The sequence below is a fragment of the Cetorhinus maximus genome, chromosome 6 (genome assembly GCF_964194155.1).
Source record: "Cetorhinus maximus chromosome 6, sCetMax3.hap1.1, whole genome shotgun sequence".
Taxonomy (NCBI): Eukaryota; Metazoa; Chordata; class Chondrichthyes; order Lamniformes; family Cetorhinidae; genus Cetorhinus; species Cetorhinus maximus.
Window position 1 is genome coordinate 7,587,826 of NC_135884.1, and position 23,536 is coordinate 7,611,361.

General features: G+C 43.7%; 1 protein-coding gene across 1 annotated transcript in view; it reads right to left on the bottom strand.

Moving 5' to 3' along the window:
- Window positions 1-5,055: 5,055 nt before the first annotated feature.
- The window catches only part of LOC144681502 (coatomer subunit gamma-1), a 62,068-nt gene continuing 43,587 nt past the window's right edge, over window positions 5,056-23,536 (bottom strand). Inside the window, exons 16-24 of the mRNA XM_078543134.1 lie at window positions 15,560-15,663; window positions 14,343-14,468; window positions 13,630-13,698; window positions 13,370-13,512; window positions 12,218-12,389; window positions 10,423-10,520; window positions 8,693-8,831; window positions 8,137-8,235; window positions 5,056-5,577 (exon numbers count right to left, since the gene is read on the bottom strand). Coding sequence (XP_078399260.1) covers window positions 5,447-5,577; window positions 8,137-8,235; window positions 8,693-8,831; window positions 10,423-10,520; window positions 12,218-12,389; window positions 13,370-13,512; window positions 13,630-13,698; window positions 14,343-14,468; window positions 15,560-15,663 — 1,081 coding nt within the window. The 3' untranslated portion in view covers window positions 5,056-5,446. The remainder of the gene's footprint in view (window positions 5,578-8,136; window positions 8,236-8,692; window positions 8,832-10,422; window positions 10,521-12,217; window positions 12,390-13,369; window positions 13,513-13,629; window positions 13,699-14,342; window positions 14,469-15,559; window positions 15,664-23,536) is intronic.

The following is a 23,536-nucleotide window of genomic DNA, read 5'->3' on the forward strand; positions in this document are numbered from 1 at the left end:
TGCCTGTCCGCTTAATTGTGTGCGATTCATTCAAACGTGCGACTGCTGGCAAAGGGATTTGTGAAACTTCAATTGAAATTTTGGAGGAGTGGGGAGAGAGGTTGCTGGGTGGAGTTGCAGAAGAGAGGGATTATGATGAGGGGACTGGTGGCAGGGTAGATCTGGGTGATGGATAGATGGACACATAGATCTTATGTGTCAAGTTGCTCCCATATCTGCTCCTACCCCAATTTAGCCCATTACTGACCACCTGGTACTTAGACTTTTTCCTGAAGTGGGGGATAAACACCAGCGCAGACTGGATGGACCATTTGCCCTGTTCCTGTGTTGCAGCTTTGCTTCAGAGAGGTGAGTGCGTCTGGCCTTGACCATCAAGGCAGCATTTGACTGAGTATGGCAGCCAGGAGCCCTAGCAAAAGGGTCAGTGACCTTCCCTCAATCATAAGGTCAGAAGTGGGGATGTTCGCTGATGATTGCACAATGTTCAGCACCATTCGTGACACCTCAGATACTGACGCAGTCCATGTCCAAATGCAGCAAGACCTGGACAATATCCAGGCTGGGGCTGACAAGTGGCAAGAAACATTCATGCCAGGCGATGACCATCTCCCCATGACGTTCAATGGCAACTGCAGCAGTTCAGGAAGGTGGATCATTGCCACCCCCTCTCAAGGGGGTGCAATTAAGGATGGGCAAAAATACTGGCCTTGCCAGTGACACCCACATCCCATGAATGAATTTTTTTTTAAAAAAAGGCACCTGGACAGTGTGTGTTGGCAGGCTATTGGGCTCTAGAGGACTTCACAGCCAAGTTCAATTTTTTTCCTTGCCTGACCAATCGCTGGATCGCTGCCAGGAGTGAGAGCTGTGGCAGATTGCTCTCCTTCCCACCCTCAGGAGGATAGAGGCCACTGGAGGATTGCAGGAGGAGCGGGGAATAAAACTAGGTGAAATGATAAGGTGCAGTTGCATTTGATTACTACCACTTAATGTAGTGAAAACAGGTGGGGTGTTAGGACCCTGAAGGAATGATAACTGCTGGGTGGACTGGTCTTCTGTAAATTAACTGAAACAGCAAGAGATATAAAATTAATACAGAACAAGATTTAGCACCATGCTTTAATTAGCTGTTTGCTCTGAGAAAAGAGACGACAATTACATTCAGCTGTTGTAGATATTTCAGCTACTCTCTGTTTTGACTTTCTGCATTTCTGGAAAAATAGGACCTTCTTTCCATCAATGGCTATAACACTGGCTCACTGTCTTGTCTGTAGGTTAAACATTTCATTTTTAAATTCTATCTCTCACTCTGGAAATACACCTAGAAATTCTTCAACTCTTTTACCCCCACCCTGCCATCCCTTCCAAAAAAAGAATTGTTTGAGGGAGTGTGGGAAATCTTACGTCTGTCTCTCCTTTCTGCGTCTTGAGGGTGTAAGAAATACGTAGTCTTGCTGCCCCGGCGATCCTGGTGTGTGGACCAGGCTTGATGGATTAACCTAGTCTTTCTTGTTCATTAATTTTGCATGTTTGCTTTAAGTCCACCATCAGCACTTTGTACCTTCAGTCAACTGGATCCCCTCCCTAAACCACCACCACACCTTCAGATTCCCCTCTCCTGGTCACCAACCTGATAATATATTTATTCTTTTTTTAAAATCTTTTTTCTCTAAACAACCACCCACGCCCCCGCGCCACAGGGCCATCTGTTACTGGTGTCTGCATTGTGCTTTCAGAACCCTTGTTCTGCTATTAACACATTCTGCTCTCACCTTTATGCCACTATCTGCACCACCTTTAGGCTTTACCACTGCCATTAACACTCACTTTGTCTTGTGTCCGTGACATCTTTGTCAATCTCTCCCTGATCTATTTTGCTCCACCCCCCTCTTAAACAGTATAAAATCCATTACATTTCGACTTCACTTTAGCTCTGAAGAAATCATACAGACTCAAAACAATTTATCTCTCCACGGATGCTACCAGACCTGAGCTTTTCCAGCATTTTTTTTGTTTTTGTTTCAGATTTCCAACATCCGCAGTATTTTTCTTTCACACTCCTGATAACCTTTGGCTCAGTGACCACTGTCTTTATTACGTCTCTGCGAAAATGCTTTGGGATATCAACACAATTTACATCAAAGGAATATTTATTTTTTAAAAAAACTAGAAAGCCACTGTCTTTGATACATCAGCCACATTGTTTGTTTTGCTGCAAGCATGCCCTCATATATATATATATATATATATATCCTTCCAAATTCATCTGTCAGTCAGTCCATCCTGTGATCATTTTACACCTCTCTCAGCACCGAAACCAATCCCACTTCAAAATAACCAACAGATTTTGAGGTGGCAGCGAACTCTGTGATGCTTGGATGGCAGAGGGTTACTGCAGTAGTAATTGTGGGTCAATGAGGGAAGATTTTGGAACTCTGATTTCAGTATTCCTTCAACACTGCACGGGGGTGTCAGGTTAGATTAAGTGCTCACGTCTTGAGGTGCGAGTGCTACCAACTGAACCAGGACTGATCAAGGTGAGGGATGGTGAATGATGATCACTGGATTCCCAATGCACGTTTAACTACTGAACCCTTCCAGCTGAGATCAAGACGTTATAAACATCTCCCCCTCAGGGTTTGGCTAACTGATTTTACAGAAAGCGCCATCAGACAGTCTGAGAAGTGGGAGCTCTTTTCCTTTGAGCTAAATGATGATAGATTTCAATAAAGGAAACGGCAGCTGACAGAAGTATTTCCCCTGATCACTGAGTCAGTAAATACAAGATAAAAAATATTCACTTTTGGTGATAGATTATTTTTTGAAAAGATTATTAGAAACACTGATGCCGGGAGAATCCATAATAGCTTTTTATAAGTAGAACGGAAAGATATTTTAAAGTCTCAGGGATGGGTTTAAGTGATCACTCAGAGCTAGCACAGGTGCAGAGGGCTGAATGTACGCCTGCCCTGGGTAGATCCTGGAAATTAAAATGTTTCCATATCCACAATTTCTCTCGGGGATTTTAAGTAAAATATTTTGTATTTCAGAAGTACCTAGTACTCCTACAACTGTGGGCCTTACATGGATGAGCGCAGGTGTAGGAAGACTCAAAAGGAGTTCATGCAGTCCCCTTAGTTGACACCTCATCCACTACCTTTAAACATTCATTCCCTCCACCACCACAACAAGGTGGCAGTGCGCACCATCTCCTGTTTTTGCAGCACCTCCCAAATCTGTAACTCCCATCACCATGAAGGACAAGGGCAGCAGGTACATGGTAACACCTTCACCTTGGCTCATCTCCACATCATGCCAGCAACCCTGGCTTGGAAATATATCGCTGTTCCAGCTTAGACCAGCTTATATTTCACCTTTCTCCTAACTATACTCAGTTCTGCCGAAGGGTCGTGAAGACTCGAAACGTTAACTGATTTTTTCTCCGCCGATGCTGCCAGACCTGCTGAGTTTTTCCAGGTAATTCTGTTTTTGTTTCGCTGTTCCTTCACTTGTTGGGTCAAAATGCTGCAACTCCCTCCCTAACTGCACTGTGGGAGTGTCTTCATCACACAAATGACAATGGTTCAAGGAGACCCAATACTGCCACCTTAAAGGTAATAAATGCTTTTTAGCACCTACACCCTAAAAAGGCACTCCATGTAAAATCTACAGCCTCAATCATTACAGGAACTGTGCGATGCTCCATTCTGCGTACTGTGCCTGTAAATACTAACTGTCCACCCCCACACCTTGAACTGAGCATTAACACTTTTTACCCACTGACTGACCAACAACGCAAATCGTAATTTTTTTTCTGCAAGCATCAACAAGCTGTGGAGTTTTCAATGTTTAAAAGCTAGCCAGCGGCTGAATCTGATCCGATTCATCTGGGGCACTGAAATAGTAATTTCACAGTTATACTATCAGGGCTGGTTTGTAATTTGGAAGTAGATATACTCTGCTGAATGCATGAGTGAGGAAAATTAGGAATTATAAGATTGCTCAGCAGTAGCACCCCACCGAGAAAATTAAATGTAATGCATGCTACAGGAAAGAGCGGGGGGTGGTGGGGGGGTGGATAGAACAGGTAGGGTCGTATAAACATGATTTTAGGTATAGCAATCAACTCATCATTCAGTGTGATTTTGGAACATTGATTGCACAGCACGAGCTGCATTAGTGAAACAAGAAATAGACCGAGATTTTTAACAACCGCAGGGGTTGTCAAAGACAGAATACGACAACACCTGGGGCTGCCGTTGGGTGTTTGCAGGGAGCTGGGGTAAGATGAAATGCTGCTCCGGAATGGCCCTTCCAGTTCCACTTGGTGTTGAATGTAGCTGCAGTGGGGGGGGTTTCAAAACGGGTCTGTGCTCCAGCATTGCACTCAGCCTGGATAGGCAATGAACAGTGTGGGGGGTGATGGGGACAAGGGGAAAGGGGGATGAAATCATATAAAAAAAAAATCTCTACTTCCTGTCACCCCCACAAAAAGCGTGGCCTGCGGTTGAAGACTGGATTGGACCCAGGTGCAAGTCCACTTCAAATGATCAAACATCCATCTGCCATTCCCTGGACAATTACAGAGGGTAATTTTTCTTTTTAAATATTTCACTGGCAGGAGCAGCATTTGTTGTCCTCATTACCCTTAGAGCAATCGACCCACATCGCTGTGGGTCTGGATTCACATGTAGGCCAGGCCAGACCAGGTCAGGATGGCAGATTTCCTTCCCCAACAGGACGTTAGGGACCCAGATGGGGTTTTTTTTTTTTAAAATGACAGTCCACGATAGTTTCATGGAGACCAGCTTCAATTCCAGATTTTTAAATTAATTTATTAAATTGAATTTAAATTCCACCAACTGCCAGGGTGGGATTTGAACCCATGTCCACAGACATTTCCACCACGCCACTGTCTCCCCACAGATCGCTGGGCAAAATGTAGGAGGGGAGGGGAGTGTCAAACTGTACAAGGAAAGGGACTCTGACTGAATCTTCTTATTGCTGGTGTGGTTTGTCCCAATCGATGACAAAGTGAAACAAAACAGACAAAAATTGGAATAACAAAAGCCTTTTTATTCAACAGATGGGAAAAAGAATCTTAATGCCCCTGTGCTCCATATGATAGTCTGTGTTTATATATATAATATATATGCCATTTTTCTTTAATGTAACAAGTCCTCATTACAGACATGAAGGGTATTTAAAATTCCCTCTGATTTGCAGATACTCATTTCCTAAAATTGTACGAGTTATTATTACAGATGATCATTTCACAAATCTGTTTTCAGATGCAAACGATCCAACACCATCTAATTTTTGCATCACTGTCGAAAGTTTGAATTTTTTTCCCCCATAATTAGCAATAAAATTAACGAACTGTGGCGCTTTCTTAGAAATCTCTCACCCTCCCCGATCGACGAGAGCTTTTTCTTCACGGAAGAAACTAACCGACGGAGGCCATGATGACATCGACAGGAACTTCATCTTTACTTCGTGCAGTCACTTGCATCGTCACGCCGTCCATCAGGGCAAGCCGTGCCCGCACAAGGAGGTCGTGACCTCCCCGGAAAACGCCTGAAACAGGGCAAAAGAAAATGTCAAGGTGCACAGGTCGTGCAAGGTCAGGGTCCAATGTTGTTTTAGGGATGCAGGTGGGCAGCAGAGGGAATAAAAGTTACACAAAATACAGCACAGAAACAGGCTATTTGGCCCAACAGGTCTATGTTGGTATTTATGTGCCACACCAATCTCTTCCCGCCTCTCCATTTCACTCCATTGATATACCTTTCTATTCCTTTCTCCCTCATGTGTTTCCTCTAGCTTCTCCTTAAGTGCCTCCACGCTTCTCACCTCAACTACTCCCTGTGGCAGCAAGTCCCACATTCTAAAGATGATCCTCCTTAATTCCCTGCTGGATTATCAGTGACCACTTTATATTTATGGCCCCTCGTTTTGAACTCCCTCAACACCTTTTCCATATCTAAGGTACAGGATTGTTTTGGCTTATTTAAATGTTACGAACTTTTGACTCTTTGGCTTTTAAAAAAAAAATCAACTTCTAAGTTAACCTCAAACCACAGACATTGGTTTGCTGTTGTCGCTGCTGGTAACAATCACGGAAAGCGGCCACTGAACAGAAAACAAATTTTGGAAGCTGCAACAAAAGGAGGCTCCTCTCATGGTAGCTGGAAGCCGTTAAGACTCAGCCTCAAAACTGGGAGAGGCAACCTGCAGACGACCAGGAGGAATTGATTCGGCAGACACTCACAGGCTCTCCTGCAAAACAGCGACCTGGTAACCTTGCGTTCTGAACCATCTTCCACGGTCGAGAGTATAATTCAAAACCCTTGCTTACTGCTGTTTGGCAGTCAAATGAAGTGTGCGGCAACCTTGATGCCTGGTTATCAAGGTTGCCGTACACTTCATTTGAGCCTCTGCTCAAGGTTAGCTCCGGTACTTGAAATTAGTAGTAGGCATTCGGCTTATTTCAACAGCCAAGATACCTAGCTGCAATCTTGCTGCTGAATCTTACCAGTCTTCGGAAATATGCTCCAGGTACAATAAACGACACTGCAGGGAGTCTGGCAGCCTGGTGGGCCAGTAACACAGAGGGAGAGTTCAAATCCCATTTCAGCAAGTTGCTGAGTTCAGTAAGTCTCACCACATGGGATGGCATCGGAAAGAGATGACCTTAAGGGAAGTGAGCCCGACAGCCTCTCACCATTACCGCCCTCACCCCTCAGCCTGACTGGTATATGATTCCAACTCCCATAATATACAGTTGATCTTTAACGCACTGCGTTAGAAGCGTCACGCTGCCAAAAGGAGTGAGAAAACTATCAGATGGGTGGATGGATCTATCAGTAACTAGGACAAGAATGAGACCATCGTCACTCAATCAAACCCGTGAAGCCGTCCTCATTGGTATCTGGGGACTGCCATCAGGCGAGCTGCCACTTTGCCAAGTTACATAGTTATTATCACAGACATAGCTTTGAACCCACACCACATCCTCCACCACCATCCCTGGGCGTGTCTGACCCCACCAGGTGGGCTTGGAGGAAGGCTTGCAGGGATCAAAGGCAGGCAAGATGTGAAGTAAAATCTGAATTTTGGCACAGCAGCAAATGAACACAGCCCAGCAGTAGGCTGTTGCCAGCCAGTTAATAGCTCACTTTTGCATTCTTGCAAATTTGTGATGGCACCTCCTTACAGGGCTCTGATGCTGGCACGCTAAAGGGCACATTCGTGCCCTGTTGCCAACATCACTGGGGTAGGGATTCAGGTTCCTTCCAGTTACAGCTGAGGCTGAACAGAGTGTCAGGCTGGCTTCCCCTAGTTTTCTCAGTCACCTTGGAAACTACTTGTATCCAGTGTCCACGTGCCAAGGCAGCGCAGCCACCTTAAAGTGGCAAAGCATTTCTCCACAGGTAGGTAGGAATAACCTCAAGGTCAAACTAAGGGCATGGTCGTGTAGTGGGTTATATTGCAGTGAGCTTAAGTTCCAAAGCAGCATTTTAAAATCTGAATTCAGTTCTGAGAAGATCCGGAAATAAAAATCTGGTATCAGTAAAAGAGGCCATGAAGCTGTCAGATTGTCATAAAAACACAACTGGTTCACTGATGTCATTTAGGGAAGGAAACCATCCTTACCCAGTCTGGCAAATGCAACTCCAATCCTATCTGAATGGCTGCCTCTTAACTTCCCTCTGAAACGGTCTAATAAGCTACTCAGATCAGGGCAACTAGGGAAGGGCAATAAACGTCCGCATCGGCCGACACGGACTCATCCCCAGAATCTTTTTTAAAACCACAGCGACCGGAGCAACACAAATCAAAGTCTGATGACGTTTTAACCACGTTAAAGGCACTATATAAATGCAACTTGTTGGTAGGCATCGACACAACCACGTACAACAGACCGAGCCCTGAGGAAGACAAGTAGAGAATTTGCCATGATCAAACTTTCCTTCCACACTCACAAGAAACAGATCTCTTGAATACTGTTAAAAGTTGTAACAACAAGAGGCTTCAACAAGATTGCTGGGTGTGCTCAATTCATGATGTCCTATCCTAGTTACAATTGATCACTGCTTGTTGGAGAGTTGGAGGGTGGTTAGGGAACCAGCTTACCTGCTAGGTAAAGCGTGTGCGAGTTCTTATTCTCCGGCACCTTATCAGATCTCTCACATGGCTGCATGCCCAGGAAGTTCACAATGTTATTCACAGCCTCTGTAAATACAAGGAGTGCAAGGCTTATAAGACGAACCATATGTGGCATCAACACAGTTCCTGGCCCGCACCCATCTGCCACAACTGTCTGCAGTCTAATCCAAACGACAGGATCCCAATCACTAGCTCACAGGTACGTCATTTACTGCTGGATATTGAAGATCACAAGGAAGCAACAAAACATTCAATCCGGTCCTTCACTCAGATGCACCACCCACACTATGTGTAGCTAACACCAATCAGTGTTGGACAGGAGCAGGGTCAATCTCAGGAGAGGCACACACACACACACACTGCATCCTTTTCAAAACTGCAGCAAGATGCAAGACAGATCACACCACAACCTCTAGGAACAAGAGGGGTTTTACTTGCAACACAGTCACAGTACAGAACATTCAGACCATCTGTACCATCTATAGGTTAGTACTATGTATGCTAACCACTGGTCCCTCCTCACCATCAAGTGTTTTCATGCTTGACAAGGCGAAGGTCTCTTCCTTCTCAAAGTCACATCCCACCTCCTCCCAGGCTGCGCCGAAGTTAGGTTTCAGGACTTTCTGGATGTGATCTGCCACAGTGATCTCCACATCTTCCAGCTAAGAGGCAAAACAAAATAAAGTTGGCCGTGAGCAGTGCTATCCTGGCATCTTGCAATGGCAGCTGCTATTCTGTAGCAAACGGTTACTCAGTCACATTCAAATTTAATATGGTGGTTGAGGGGGGGCCGACAAGTACAGAGAATCAGGAAATGTGGGCCATCAAGGTGCTGCTAAGGACACTCATTTACATTTACTGAAAACGTCTTCAACATATTTGCACGAGGGCTGCTCGTCTCAGATTGCACACGATATCTTGAGCGCTGGTAGTTTTTAATTTATAGTGCACCCTCCCTACTGCACTAACACAGGCTTGAAGTTTGAGTTAAGTGGAAGTACAGAAAATTTATGGCACAGGAGGCACCATTCAGGCCATCATGTCTGTGCTGGCCAAGAAAAGCTATCCAAACTAATCAGCTCTTGGTCCCTAGTCCTGTAGGGTACAGCATTTCAAGTGTATATCCAACTATTTAAAAAAAAATGTCATGAGGGTTTCTGCCTCTACCACCTTTTGAGTGCCAGACCCCCACTCCCATCTGGGTCAAAAAATTTCTCAAGTCCCCGCTAATCCTTCTGCTGATTACTCCTTAAGTCCATGCCCCTGATTATTGACCTTGGATTGGATTAGGAGCTTGCATTGATGCTTTTGAGGAAAAGGGCACTGGGGCTGTGACTTTGAATTGACATGAGCGTGCACGCGTGCACACACACACACAGCATAAAACCTTTAATTACATGCATTTTAATCTATATATTTTAGCTATTGGTAGCTGAGTAATAAACTTGTATTTGGACAACACCACTTGAGCCTTAATCACAAAGAATTATTTAACTGTGCTTAAAAGAGTTCCTAGCACACAGCACTCAAGCTGTGGCCTGACTAGAGTTCTATACAGTTCTAGCATAGCCTCCTTGCTCTTCTGTCCTGTACTTTGGCTAATAAAGGAAAGTATTCCGTATGCCTTCATAACCACCTTATCTACCTGTCCTTATACTTTCAGGGATTCGTGGACATGCACTCCAAGGTCCCTCTGTTCCTCTACACTTCTCAGCATCCTTCCATTTATTGTGGATTCCCTTGCCTGGCTAGCCTTTCCCAAATGCATTACTTCGCACTTCTCCAGGCTGTATTCAATTTGTCACTCCTCTGACTACCCCAGCAGTCCAGTGATATATCCCTGCAGTCTATGACTTTCTTCCTCACTATCAACCAAATGGTCAGTTTTTGAACCAAGGGAACACTGCACTGTTGGAGAGGCCATCTTTCAGATAAGGCATTAAATCAAGATCCTATCTGCCCTTTCAGGTGAACATAAAAAAATCCCACAGCACTATTTCGGAGAAAAGTTGGGGCATTCTCCCCAGTGTCCTGGCCAATATATATCCACCAATCAACATCACTAAAATAGATTACCTAGTCAGCTGGTTGTGGGACCTTGCTGTGCACAAATTGGCTGTAACACACTTTGGGACGTACTGAGGTAATCAAAGATTCTATAGGAGTAGAAATGCTTTCCTTCTACTGCATCACTAAGGCTGAGTATATTGGACTCAACTGGGTGTAAAGGCAGAATGACTCATTAACACTTACCACATACTCATCTTCATATCCCTCCTCATCAGCTTCTCCTGTGTTAGGATCACAATCTTTCACGGTGAACTTTAAAGTACAGCTAAACGTACAGGACACTAGAGGAGGAAGGTATGAGCTGTAAGTTCAAACGGAGCTCAGAAGAAACATGTCACATTCATACATCAAGGAAGGGAGACAAAATGGCAAGCGTTAACTCAGTTGCTTGCCACAGCATCCTAGCACTGCATGGGATACGCTGGCACTGAACATTCAACAGCTTGAATCTTTAAATGTCAACAGGTCGGTTGCGACTTCCTCATTACCAATCCTAGACCCATCAGATGCAGGATTATCCACAGTTTCCCCCAAGGGTCCAAAACATGTTCCTGTGTTTTCCTTGACGCACTGTATATAAATTGAACAGAGATTGACAGATGGGCAAGGGGATCAAGAAACATGGATCAAGGGTGGGTAAATGGAGTTGAGATCTAATTTAATGGTGAAAAAGGCTGGAGAGACTGAATAGCCTAATCCTGTTCCAATGGCCCTGTGGCAGTGGGTACATTGGTACCAGGCTCGAACCCTCCAGCTTGAGCTGAATTAGTTATTGAGTGTTGGAGAACTGGCTATAAGTGGCCTCGGCTTCCTTGTGCTAAAGACAGGGAATGAATATCAACAAATGATCCTCGTCAAGAAGGGCAGTGGTGTGCATGTCCAGTAAAGGAATGGTTTTGGACTCCGCTATGGTACCACTCATAGTTCCTGCTGATAATCAATGTCAAGGCTCACAGCAGAAACATTCCCCTCAATTCAGCAATGGAGTGAATCTCACTTAGAGGCTGCAAAATGGCTAATGTGAGAAATAATTTTTTTTTTTTTTTTAAATTTGTTCTTTCGTGGGATGTAGGTATCGCTGGCAAGGCCACTATTTGTTGTCCCCTAATTGCCCTTGAACTGAGTGCCTTGTGAGACCATTTCAGAGCTAGCCGCATTGTTTTGGTCTGGAGTCACGTGTAGGCCAGACCAGGTAAGGACGGCAGATTTCCTTCCCTAAAAAGGACATTAGTGAACCAGATGGGTTTTTACGACAATTGATGATAGTTGTCATGGTCGCCATTCCGAGAATATTTTTATATTCCAGATTTATTAATTAAATGTTAAATTCCACTGGCTGCCGTGGTTGGATCTGAACCCATGTCCCTAACATTGGCCTTGGCCTCTGGATTACTAGTCCAGTGACATTACCACGATGCCACCATTTCCCCAACATGTTGCACTGATGTTCTTGTGAAGTTGAGCTTAGCCACATAACTTATGAAGCCTAGAGACAGATAGTACAGCAGAGGGCCATAGAGGAATGGGAAAGGAGAAGGAAGGAGATGGGAATAGACCTGTCAGGGTACTTGTACCTAGGAGCACCAGCAGGGGTAATGGGAAGTTTGAGAGCTGCCCCTCCCCATGGGAAATAAATTGCAGAGGGTGTGTGCTTCCTATCATTTCTGCCAATAATACCAGCGCAATCCAGGCAGAAGCAGCTGAGCTAGGGCAAAGGATCAGGGTATTTTAAACGCATGCGAGTTGCATTCAAAACCACTAGCACGGATATTTTCCTCTATCTTTTACACTTCATCTGATTAATTAAATTAAATTAATTCTCCTAATTAACTTTAGGAGAAACTTGAAGCATAAGCTAACCAGCACGCTTTGGGAACAGCTTCCAGACTGTGTGCCAAGCAGAAACTTTACCCTCGGGAGTTAAACAAGTCTCAACTACACAAAATCCCCCCCCGGGTAACTGCAAAGCCTTCCTCACCTGCTGTTGGATCTTCTTCCGGCAATGTCACCAACGTGTAACAGATACCTGGCTGGTTATATGATAGGCTGGCCGCTGGGCTACAGCACACCACTTCATAACCTTCTGTGGGTTCCATCTGCACTGTGACGTTTTCCAGGATTTGATCATTCAGAGTATTGGTACAATCAAACTGTATAGACCAAACAGAAAATAATTTAACAAACGTGATTCAATAAGAATGCCACTGTACGGGACTCGTACTGGAATTTTGGAGCTAGCAGTCAGTCCACCTTCCCTTCATCTGTGACCCTCAGCATCCTCCAGGCTTTCACACACCCAATGACGGGATGTTGAAAGAGTTCAGATTCCTTTCTGTTCCCTCTCTCCAACAAAAAGGCAACCAGTGCAGACAGTGTCATCTCAGCTTTCACACAGTAAGTGAAAAGTCCCTCTTCTATTACCAAGTACTTACTGGAACTTTTAACCCCCACTCCCCGTCATTTCACAGCTAGTCACAGTGGTTAACAATGAAATCAGGACTGCACAGTGTGGGTAATGCCAGGTGCAATCCCAGATCTGTGCATCTAATTGTTGGTTGTGTAATCAGAAGGTCATGGAAATGGTCGTAGCCTGGAACATGCACGGTGCGAATGTTACTTGGTCAATTTTTTAATCACTCAACTAACATCACAAAAATAAACTACCCGAGCATTATCACATAATTGTTTGTGTCAGCTTGCTGTATGCAATGTGGTGTTTCCTGCATTACATTTCAGAAGTACTCCAATGGCTACAAAGCACTGTGGGACACCATGAGGATGTGAAAGGTGCTATATAAATCTAAGTCTTTCTTTCTTTTACATCCCTTGACTCCAGGGTGTATGGTTCCTGAGACATTACAACAGTGACTACACTTCAGAAGTGCTTCATTGGCTGTAAAGTTCTTTGGGAGGTCATGAAAAGCGCTGTACAAGTGAAATGCACGTCTTTTTTTCCCCCCTTTACTGCTGTTTCAGCTCAAAGCAAAAAGTTAAATGGTCAGCACTAAGGCTAAAAACAGCACCCACATAGAAGCACAGGATGAAATCGTAAACACAAAGATTAATCATTCTGCCCAGCTTTGGGACACAAGCGGAGAGGAAACATCCGAGAGGCCTAGGAGTCACTTACCTGGAACACAATGTGACTTGTGAAAGTGTGCTTGGTGCAGCGGATAACATACTCTGTCTCTGATTCTGTGAGGGGGACAGGGTTGGGTGATGACTTGAAAAGTGAGCCAAGGCCTTTGAACTCCGGGATGGCAGCAAGTTGTTCTGAAAAGGGAAGAGATTTTCATCCGTACTGATGGTTCAGTGAATGCAGCAACTCTGAACTGACTGCTGTTATTTTGCACTACAGGCTGCAACTGCTACAGTCATAGCCGTCCCTACCTTGGAAAATGTCCTGCCTGCTTGATGCCACCTTCTCCGGCATTTTGACTGCAGCCGCTGGAGAGATTTCTGGAATAATAAAATGCCAGTTAAAATTCAACAGAGCGACAGGGGGAAAAGGAAAGATTTTCCGGAGAGAGCAGCGAAAGTGCCCCCTTTTCACACCTGCCGGCAGGCTTCATTTCCAGAGCAACTCACCAAGCTCCTCAGTGATGCACAAGACGTTGTCCCTGTCCTTCAGCATGGTTTCGGAAGGGGAAGGAGGAAGAAAAAGACCCAGCTCTAAGCATTTTTCAGTAGCCAACTGACCTATATCTGTCCTTCCTTCAAGCAGAGAATAATTCAAACAACCTGATGAAAAGCTTTTTTTTAAGGGAATGCAACACCAACAAGTGCTGCAATTTCCACATTTCTGGAAGGGGGGGATTTCGAGGGAAAACTTTTAAAACCCAGCCGTTATTAAAATATCATTCGAGATAAAAGATGACGAGAATCATTCAACTTAACTTAGCTCGTTTACCTACGGGGGGGTGAAAAGTCTTCCCATGGCCCAATCCAATAGTCTTTTCAATGGTTCTAGGATTTCTGTCTCCCACTGCCTTAGCTAGAAACTCATCCCCATCTTTCAAACACAAAAACCAGTGAAGCTCATGGTGCGTCTGGGGGGGGAGGGGGGGCGACAGGACATACTGCTCTTTGAAAAATGCACCTACCAGGCTTCTGTTCAGAGATGAGTGCCATCGACAGCGGAACTGATTTCAGGTCAAATGGTTTTTCAGTGGGATCCAGCGTGTAGTGGTGCAGCGCTCGCTCCAGGCCTGGAATGGATACTTGTAGACCTGGACAAGGAGAAATTACATTTCTTTTTGAATGCTCCTAGTGTGAAGCATTTTAAAATCTAAAATTTGAGATGCACCATGCGTTTTATTCTATAGTCAGGTGGTAGTACAGAGCTTGAGTATTGCTGAAAAAAAGAGACATGTCTAAGCTTTTCTTCTTGCACCCACCAGGACACTCACAAGAATATCAATATAAGGGGAAAAGAACAGTTTATACTGCATGTGAAGAGGAAAACAACAACCAATCAGCACCCTCTTCACATACAGCATAAATTGTTGTTTTCCCCTTATATTCGTATTCTTGCCAGGTGTCCTGATGAGTGCAAGACAAAAAGCTTAGACATGTCTCTTTTTTCAGCAATATGCACTTTACTCTCTTCAATGTTCTTCATGTAGCTATTGAAGATGCTGATGCTGGAGTACGAGAAGCATCTGTCACCTCATCCAAGTAAATATTTATATTTCAGCTTAACTAGACAGGTCTCTTCACCCTGCCATTGGCAGTCATGTCTTGAGACAAGCTCTAGAATTCCCTCCTTGAACCTCCCCACCCCTTCACCTCTGAGCATCTCTCCTAACATTTCTTTCTTTGACTGGTGTCAATTTTGTTTCATTATGCTCCTATGAGGCACTTTAGATCATGCAATAGGTTAGGGACGCTTTATGAATGCAACTGGTGCATTGGAGAGTCATTTGACAACACAGGGCATCGGAGCACAGCCCAAACCTCTCCTCACTCTACATCCAAACATGTGGGCTGTCCTGCAGAAGTCACTGGATAGTCCTTAGGGGTGAGATCTCTAGCTAATTTTCCCATCTCTCTATTCTCAGCAGAGGGGTTCTGAGGCCAATTCTGTTCTTATGGCTGACACCTGTTAACTCGTACATGAAAATAATTCAAACTGGAAAAAAAATCAGGGATGGAAACTGGCACCTTCTTAGGTTCTATGGCCCATGGGTCAACACAGGGTGGTTCATTCATTCGTTGAGCCTTTGGATGGGGTGGGGTTTGCTGCAGATGATTATGACCTATTAAAGTCCAAGTGTTAAGGTTGGGAAGACAATCAATATCAGAATTTGATGCTCCTTACCATTGAGGATGTAGGCTGAGTTCAGAGCCTTCTGTTTCTGCTCCAGCACACTCAGGTAGAAGGTGGCTCGATCTCGCACCTCGTTGTCATCGTCCATCATGCATCTGTGCAGAGTACAGAGTTGCATTAGAGCACTTAATGGCAGGAGGACCGGCAACCAGAGGACACAGATTTAAAGGTAATTATAAACGAACCTAGGGAAACGAGGAAAACATTTAAGAAACGCACCGAGTTGTTTTGATCGGGCAGGGTGGAGGAAGCAAATTCAATTATAGCTTTCAAAAAGGAATTAGATAAATAAAAGGAAACAAAACATTTTGCAAAGCTCTGGAAAAAGGGCAAGGGAGTGGGACTAGTTTAGCAGCTCGTACAGTGATCCGGCAGATGCCCGATGAGCCAAATGGTCTCCCTTTGTGCTATATGATTTTAGAATTGGATTAGGAGCTTTCATTGATGCTTTTGAGGAAAAGGGCATTGGGGCTGAGACTTTGAATTGACATGAGCATGCGCACGTGCACACACACACAGCATAAAACCTTTAATTACATGCATTTTAATCTATATTCTGATCATTTATCTTTAGCGACAGTACAAAATTTTAAATAAAAGTCCAGATCCCCTGGTTTAAGATCAGAGCCAAGAGGACAGGCAGGTGTTGGTGTGGGTACTTTGTACTCAAAAGTTGAATTTTCATTTCCACTGAAAACCTGTCAGATCATATCAGCCCTCCTTGTAAATAGGCTCCCTGACAATATCACCAGCAGAGAAGCTGGAAGTTGCCTTGTAACTCAGGTTGCCAACCCTCCAGGATCAGAATGGAGTCTCCAAGAATTGAAGATTAATCTCCAGGACACTGCTGCGCACAACCCAGGAGACCACTCATAGGGATGTTTAAAAAACAGTTTCTTTCACATTTCTTTCAACAATAATGTATATTAATTATAAAAGTATTGGAGATGGGGGAAAGGCTGGTTGACTAACACTCAAGGATTACCCAATTACATAACTAAGTCTTTCCAATTGGTCAGAAAGACAGGTGCACCATGAGGTTGGGCAAGTTGAGAAGCCAATGAAGGGAACGTGGGTTGGATATAACAAAAATTAAATATGAGACATAAATGAGGCTGAGGGGACTTGACAAGGTAGATGCTGGGAGGATGTTTTCCCTTGTGGGGGAATCTAGAACTTAGGGACACAGTCTCAGAATAAAGGGTCGTCCATTTAAGACAGAGATGAGGGGGAATTTCTTCTCTCAGAGGATCGTTAATCTTTGGAATTCCCTAGTCCAGAGTGGTGTGGAACCTGAATCATTAAATAAGTTCAAGTCTCAGTTAAACAGATTCTTGGGTTACAGTGATCAGGCAGACAAATAGAGTCGAGGCCTAGGTCATTTCAGCCATGATCTTACTGAATGCCAGAGCAGGCTCAAGGGGCTGAATGGCCTACTATTGCTCCTATTTATTATGCTCTTATGGGGCTGGCAGGTCATGTGATGAAATCTCCAGGAATGCACCAACCAGAATTGGCAATCCTACTGCTAACATTGGGAGCTCTAATGAGACCATAGAGGGCCTCCAAAGCCTGAGCAGCCCAGGCGATGGAAAATGGCCACCATGTCCTGGCTATTATGTTCCTGGGTTCAGGTGCTCCCAGGTCGGTCTGAAATCACAATCCCAAATGTTTTCAATGTTCCTGCTCAGGGGTTTCTCCCTTATCCTCAGTGGCATCACAGAGCACTCTTAGGTGGAGGCAAAAAAAATTGCATTTGTTTATTGAAAAAAATAACAAAGTTACTCAATGATTAGGTAAGTGTAGTTTTCGACAGCAAGGGATTTTGGGTATAAAATCATTTCTATCTAAAAGCAGTACAACTTTGACTCCCAACATTATTTACAGTTCCTTTATTCAAAGTGAATTAAGCTCCAGTGTAACATAAAGCAATCCTAAAATGTGCAAAGGTATGCAGAACCAGTGAATTATTCCAGTCAAATCCGACTTCACTGACCTAGCACAGAGCCTTGGCAAATAATGTAGCTTCACAACTAGCCAGTAAAAGGAGCCAAGGGTAGTTTGGAATGATGTCCAGGAATGCATGTTCCTGCTTATTTCTCAAGATAATTGGGTGAAGAAGATAAAAAAAAGAATAGGACAGACAGCCCTCTCAAGCGTGCTCTGCCAGTCAATAAGATTTTGGCTGATCTTTGATTTCAAACGACACCCTGCTCTATCTGCATATCCCTAGATTCCCTGAGATCGATCAATCTCAACTTGAATATCCCATTGAATGAGCATCAGTTAGCCCTCTGGGGTGGAGAATTCCAAAACTTCACAACCACAGTGAAGAAATCTCAGTTCTAAACTGTTGATCCCTTAAGCCAGAGGCCAAGATCCCTCATTCCAAACTCTTCCATCAGGAGGGGGGCGCGGGGGCATCCATCCTGTCAAATTCTCAAAGAATTGTGTGTGTTTCAATGAGATCACCTCTCATTCTTCTAAATTCTACAGAATATAGGCCCATTCTGCTTCATGTCTCCTCAGAGGACAGCCCACGCATTCCAGGTTCAAAGGGATTTACTGGGCTTTGTAGAAATTAAGTATACAATGAAAAATACTATTAATAATAATAATAAACATACGAACATTCGAATTAGGAGAAGTAGGCCACTTGGGCCTGCTCCATCATTCAATAAGATCATGGCTGATCTGACTGTAACCTCAACTCCACATTCCCGCCTACCCCAGATAATCTTTCACCCACTTGCTCATCAAGAATCTATCGACTTGCGCCTTAAAAGTACTCAAAGGCTCTGCTTCCAAAGCCTTTTGAGGAAGAGTTCCAAAGACTCTCAACCCTCTAAGAGAAAAAAATTTATATCAATATTTAATCATGTATATTCAGTACACCTAAGCATATGTTTATGCAGAATTCGTATGTTACAGTTCTCAAGCTCAAAGGGTTAATGGTTATCAGGTCTTGTTGAATTCTGAAGAATTTGTTCTAACACCCACATTTTAGACCTCTTTCACTTTGTCTATGTGTGAATCTGCATGCTTCCACATTACCTCATCCAATTAGCTGTAATAGCTTCAGAATCACTCCCCAAAGCTTCAACAGGAGGCAATAATGGGCCTGAGCAAGTTCTCTCAGGAGTTAGCAGTCAGAGCTACTGAAGTTTTAAGTTCTTGAATAGCTGGCACCACTAACCAATTATCGCACAGCTGTGAGACGTATGGAGCTCTCAAGGCTGAGCAAACTTAGATAGCCTGCGAGCCTCACTGAATATCTTTATCAATTAAAACACTATCCGATTGGAACCCTTTTTTACCAACTGAACGTCATAGGAATTAAACAGCACAGTAGCTGGCCGTTTGACCCATCTGGCCTGTGTTAGTTCTTTGAGAGAGCTATCCCAATTAATCCCATCTCCCGCCCCACACAGCCCTGTAGAATAGGGCAAATTCCACCGCTTCAAATATTTGTCCACTTTCCTTTTGAAAGGTACTATTGAATCTGCTTCCGCCACCCTTTCAGTCAGTGCATTCCAGATTATCATAACTCATTGTGAAAAAATATTTTTCTCATGTTGTTTCTGGTTCTTTTGCCAGGAACTTAAATCTGTGTCCTCCGGTTACCAATCCCAATGTCAGCAAAAACAGTCGCTCCTTATTTATTCTATCAAATCCCTTCATGATTTGGAACACCTCTACCAAATCTCCCCTTGACCTCCCTCTGTTCTAAGGACAACAAGCCCACTATATCCTTGTTGCCAACAGGAGGTCACTTAAAACCTAACGTCAATATAATTAATTAATCCTTTCCTTACAAGGTGTCTCTGTGCCTCCCTGCTGGGAAGTGCCTGATCTCTGTTCTGCAGTTTCCCTTGACAACGCCACAGAGATCAGAGGCTCACACTGAGGATGGGAAACAGCATGGTATCTGAGGTACAGGAATAGCAGGTGCCGGCTGAACCCTGCAAATCCAAACGATTTCGGCATGTATTTAGCACTGGTCCAAATCTGCGTTAATGCCAATTGCCTTTGCTCTCTAAATAGATTTATCTTTTCAAATTTTGAATCAAGTCTCTTAAATGAGTTATAATGACGTTGGATAGCCCCATGTCTGATCCTTCAGGTTTGAAATTCCGAGTGCTCATTTAGCACACTGGTTTTCACACACAAAATTGTCACTCGAACCTGTTTAAAACAATCATAAAACCTTTTAAAATAATTCCTGAAATTTAATTGAAAACAATTTCATTAAAATGGTATACAGTGCAATTTAGCAGCAGCTTACAGAGCAGGACATTTAAAAATTATCACAGGAAATTTCAGCCTCTCCAGATTGAATATAAATCAGTAACTTTCACAGCATCAGGGCTTTATTGAGAGAATAAACAGACTTGTACTTATAAACCGTTGGGATATCCAAAGCACTTTACAACCAATTAATTACTTTGAGGTGTAGTCACCGTTGTTACATAGGCAAATTCCCCATAGTAAATAGAAATGGCTAAAACCATTTCTAATTCAAAAATGTATTTATGCCTACAGATTCTAAAATGTCTGCCAAGCTTCTCTATTTGTACCGTTTGGCAGCCTTAAAGGGAAAGTAAAGTCTATGGCACGCAGTCTGTGCAGCTGGCTGTTAAATTCTCCTGGGATTTGATAACATGGAATCAGCTATGGGGCTGAGAGAAGATTGTGGTCCCCCCAGTACATTTGATGGAGCTTCCCCCAGACACCTCGTGGTCAACACAACAACCCGACAGCCAGGAGACAATACAGCAGGTCTAAACAAACTTAAGGTAAAACGAAAAATCTTGCATTTATATATCACCTTTCATGATTTCAGGACATATTTAATTGGCTGAAAAGTGCTTTGGGGAAGTGTAGTTAGTGTTATAATATAGGAAACAATTTGCTGACCAGCAAGGATCTCACAAACACCAATCCTCTCAATGACCAGGTATTCTGTATTTTTTTATTGAGTGATGTTATTTGAGAGGTAAATATTGGTTAACACACTGGGGAGAAACCTCTGCTGTTCTTTGGTAATGCATAAATCTCATAAGTTCACTTGAGAGGGCAGACAGAGCCTCAGTTTAACGTTCCACCTGAAAGATGGCAACTATAAGGGTGTACTTTTCCTTCAGTCCAGCAGTGGGAATGTCCGCCTAGATTGCAACTGGCCTTTTTTTTTTAAAAAAAAGCAAGATTATATTTCAGGAGAATTTTATTTCATTATATTGTATTAAACAAAGCTCTCCCCTCTGTGCTTTTCCTTTAAGCAATTCATTAAGAAATCAAACCAACCATAATTATAAAAAGCAACTGATAGTGATATTGTGTAACTGATCCGGTGGGCACCATCGGTGCTTTCAAACACCAGTGTTAGGCATTCACAGTGATCCTTGGCGCCAGGTTGTTATAAGACTTCTCCAATAAACACTCTTAAAATGTGCAAGTACATTTTGAGGTGTTGTTGATTGCAGATGGATGAGTTTTGCTCCAGATTTTTCTGCCTATGCTTACAGTGAGATTACACCAACCATACATTTAAAAATTAGTGAAAACGTCCCCATAATCTGCTTCCCCTCCTCTGGATTCTACCCGAGTAATTTCTCCCATGGTAAAATGTAATTCGGCCTATTTTTCATAGAATGTGGGCATCACTGATAGGGCCAGCATTTGTTGCCTATCCCTAATTGCCCTTGAATTGAATGGTTTGCTAGGCCATTTCAGAGGGCAGTTAAGAGTCAACCACATTGCTGTGGGTCTGGAGTCACATGTAAGCCAAACCAGGTAAGGATGGCAGATTTCCTTCCCTAAAGGACATTAGTGAACCAGATGGGTGTTTACTACAATCGATGATAGCTGCAATGGCTTTATAATGTAGGTCAGTGAAAACAGGTGTGATAGGGAATGGGTCTTGGTGTTAAGACACAGCATTAGTGAACCAGATCGGTTTTTATGACAGTTCAATAGTTACAGGGGCCCTTTTACTCATACTAGCTTTTTCTTCCAGATTTATTTAATTAACTGAATTTAAATTCTCCAACTGCCATGGTGGGATTTGAACTCATGTCTCCAGATCACTAGTCCAGGTCTCCAGATCACTAGTCCAGGTCTCCAGATCACTAGTCCAGGTCTCCAGATCACTAGTCCAGGTCTCCAGATCACTAGTCCAGGTCTCCAGATCACTAGTCCAGGTCTCCAGATCACTAGTCCAGGTCTCCAGATCACTAGTCCAGGTCTCCAGATCACTAGTCCAGGTCTCCAGATCACTAGTCCAGGTCTCCAGATCACTAGTCCAGGTCTCCAGATCACTAGTCCAGGTCTCCAGATCACTAGTCCAGGTCTCCAGATCACTAGTCCAGGTCTCCAGATCACTAGTCCAGGTCTCCAGATCACTAGTCCAGGTCTCCAGATCACTAGTCCAGGTCTCCAGATCACTAGTCCAGATTTACGGATCACTAAATATCAAGTTATTGACTAACTTTATATCCCAGTTTTATTCACTAAGTTTAAATTCCACCAGCTGCCGTGGTGGGATTTGAACCCCTGTCCCCAGAGCATCAGTCTGGGCCTCTGGATTACTCGCCCAGTGACATTATCAATATGTCACGGTCTCCCATCCCACTGTCCCAAATGCATAGACACTTGCAATGGAACCTCCCATCTTCCACTAATTTGTCTTGATGATTATTTCTAATGAGAGCGTTTGGACAGTGTCAATGATGAGATATAACCATGAAGGGCACTACAAACACATTAATGTGGAGCACTCTTACCTCCAAGTCAGAAAGTCCTGGATTCAGGACTCCAGGCTCTTGAGTAGATAACCTAGGTTGATTCTTCAGGGTTGCACTGAGGGAGTACTGTGCTGTTGGAGGTGCCTTTTTTAATGGGTGCTAAATCATTTGCCCACTCAGGTGGACTTAAAGGGAGCCAAAGCATTATTCGCAGCAAAGCAGGGAGTTCTCCCATGCTGTGGCCAATATTTATGCTTTCGGCATTGGTTGAAAGATATGACCTCATCATTTATCTTATTCCTGTTTATGGGAGTTTGCTGTGTGCAAATTGGCTGCCGTGTTTCCTATATTTAGGAACAGAAACTACGCGTCAAAAGTACTTCACTGGCTGTAAAGGGGTTTGGGATGTCCTGAGGTTGCACAAGATGATAAATAAATACTTGCCTTTTCTTTTCTTTTCTAGTTGAGCTCAACCCTTTTTCACCCAATGCTCTTTTTAAAATTTGTTCACTGGGCATGGGCATTGCTGGCAAGGCCAACATTTATTGCCCTTTCCAAAGTGTCCTTGAGAAGGTGGTGGGGAACCACCTTCTTGAACCGCTGCAAGTTGTGTGGATTGTCATTTCTCGTAACGGGTTTGATACAACTGAGTGGCTTACTGGGCCATGCTGTGGGTCTAGGGACACATATAGGCCACACCAGGTAAAGTCGGCAGATTTCCTTCCCCAAAGTGACAACAACTACAAAACATAGCACCTTTAAAGTAATAAAACATCCAAAGGACCTCACAGGAGTATTATAAAACAGATGACCAAAAGTTTGGTCAAAGAGATAGATTTTTTAGAAGTGCCTTAAAGGAGGAAAGCGAGGTAGAGAGGCCTAAAGGTGTACGGAGACAATTCCAGAACTTAGCGACTAGGGAACTGAAGGCACAACCACCACTGGCGGAGCAGTCAAAATTGGGGATGCTCAAGCAGTCAGGATTAGAGAAGTGCAGATTTTTGGGAGCATTGTGGGGCTGGGGGAGATTACAGAGATAGGGAGGAGCGAGGCCATGGAGCGATTTGAAAACAAGGATGTGCGTTTTAAAATCAAGACGTTGTTTGACTGTAATGTAGGTCAGTGAAAACAGGTGTGATAGGGAATGGGTCTTGGTGTTAAGACACAGCATTAGTGAACCAGATCGGTTTTTATGACAGTTCAATAGTTACAGGGGCCCTTTTAC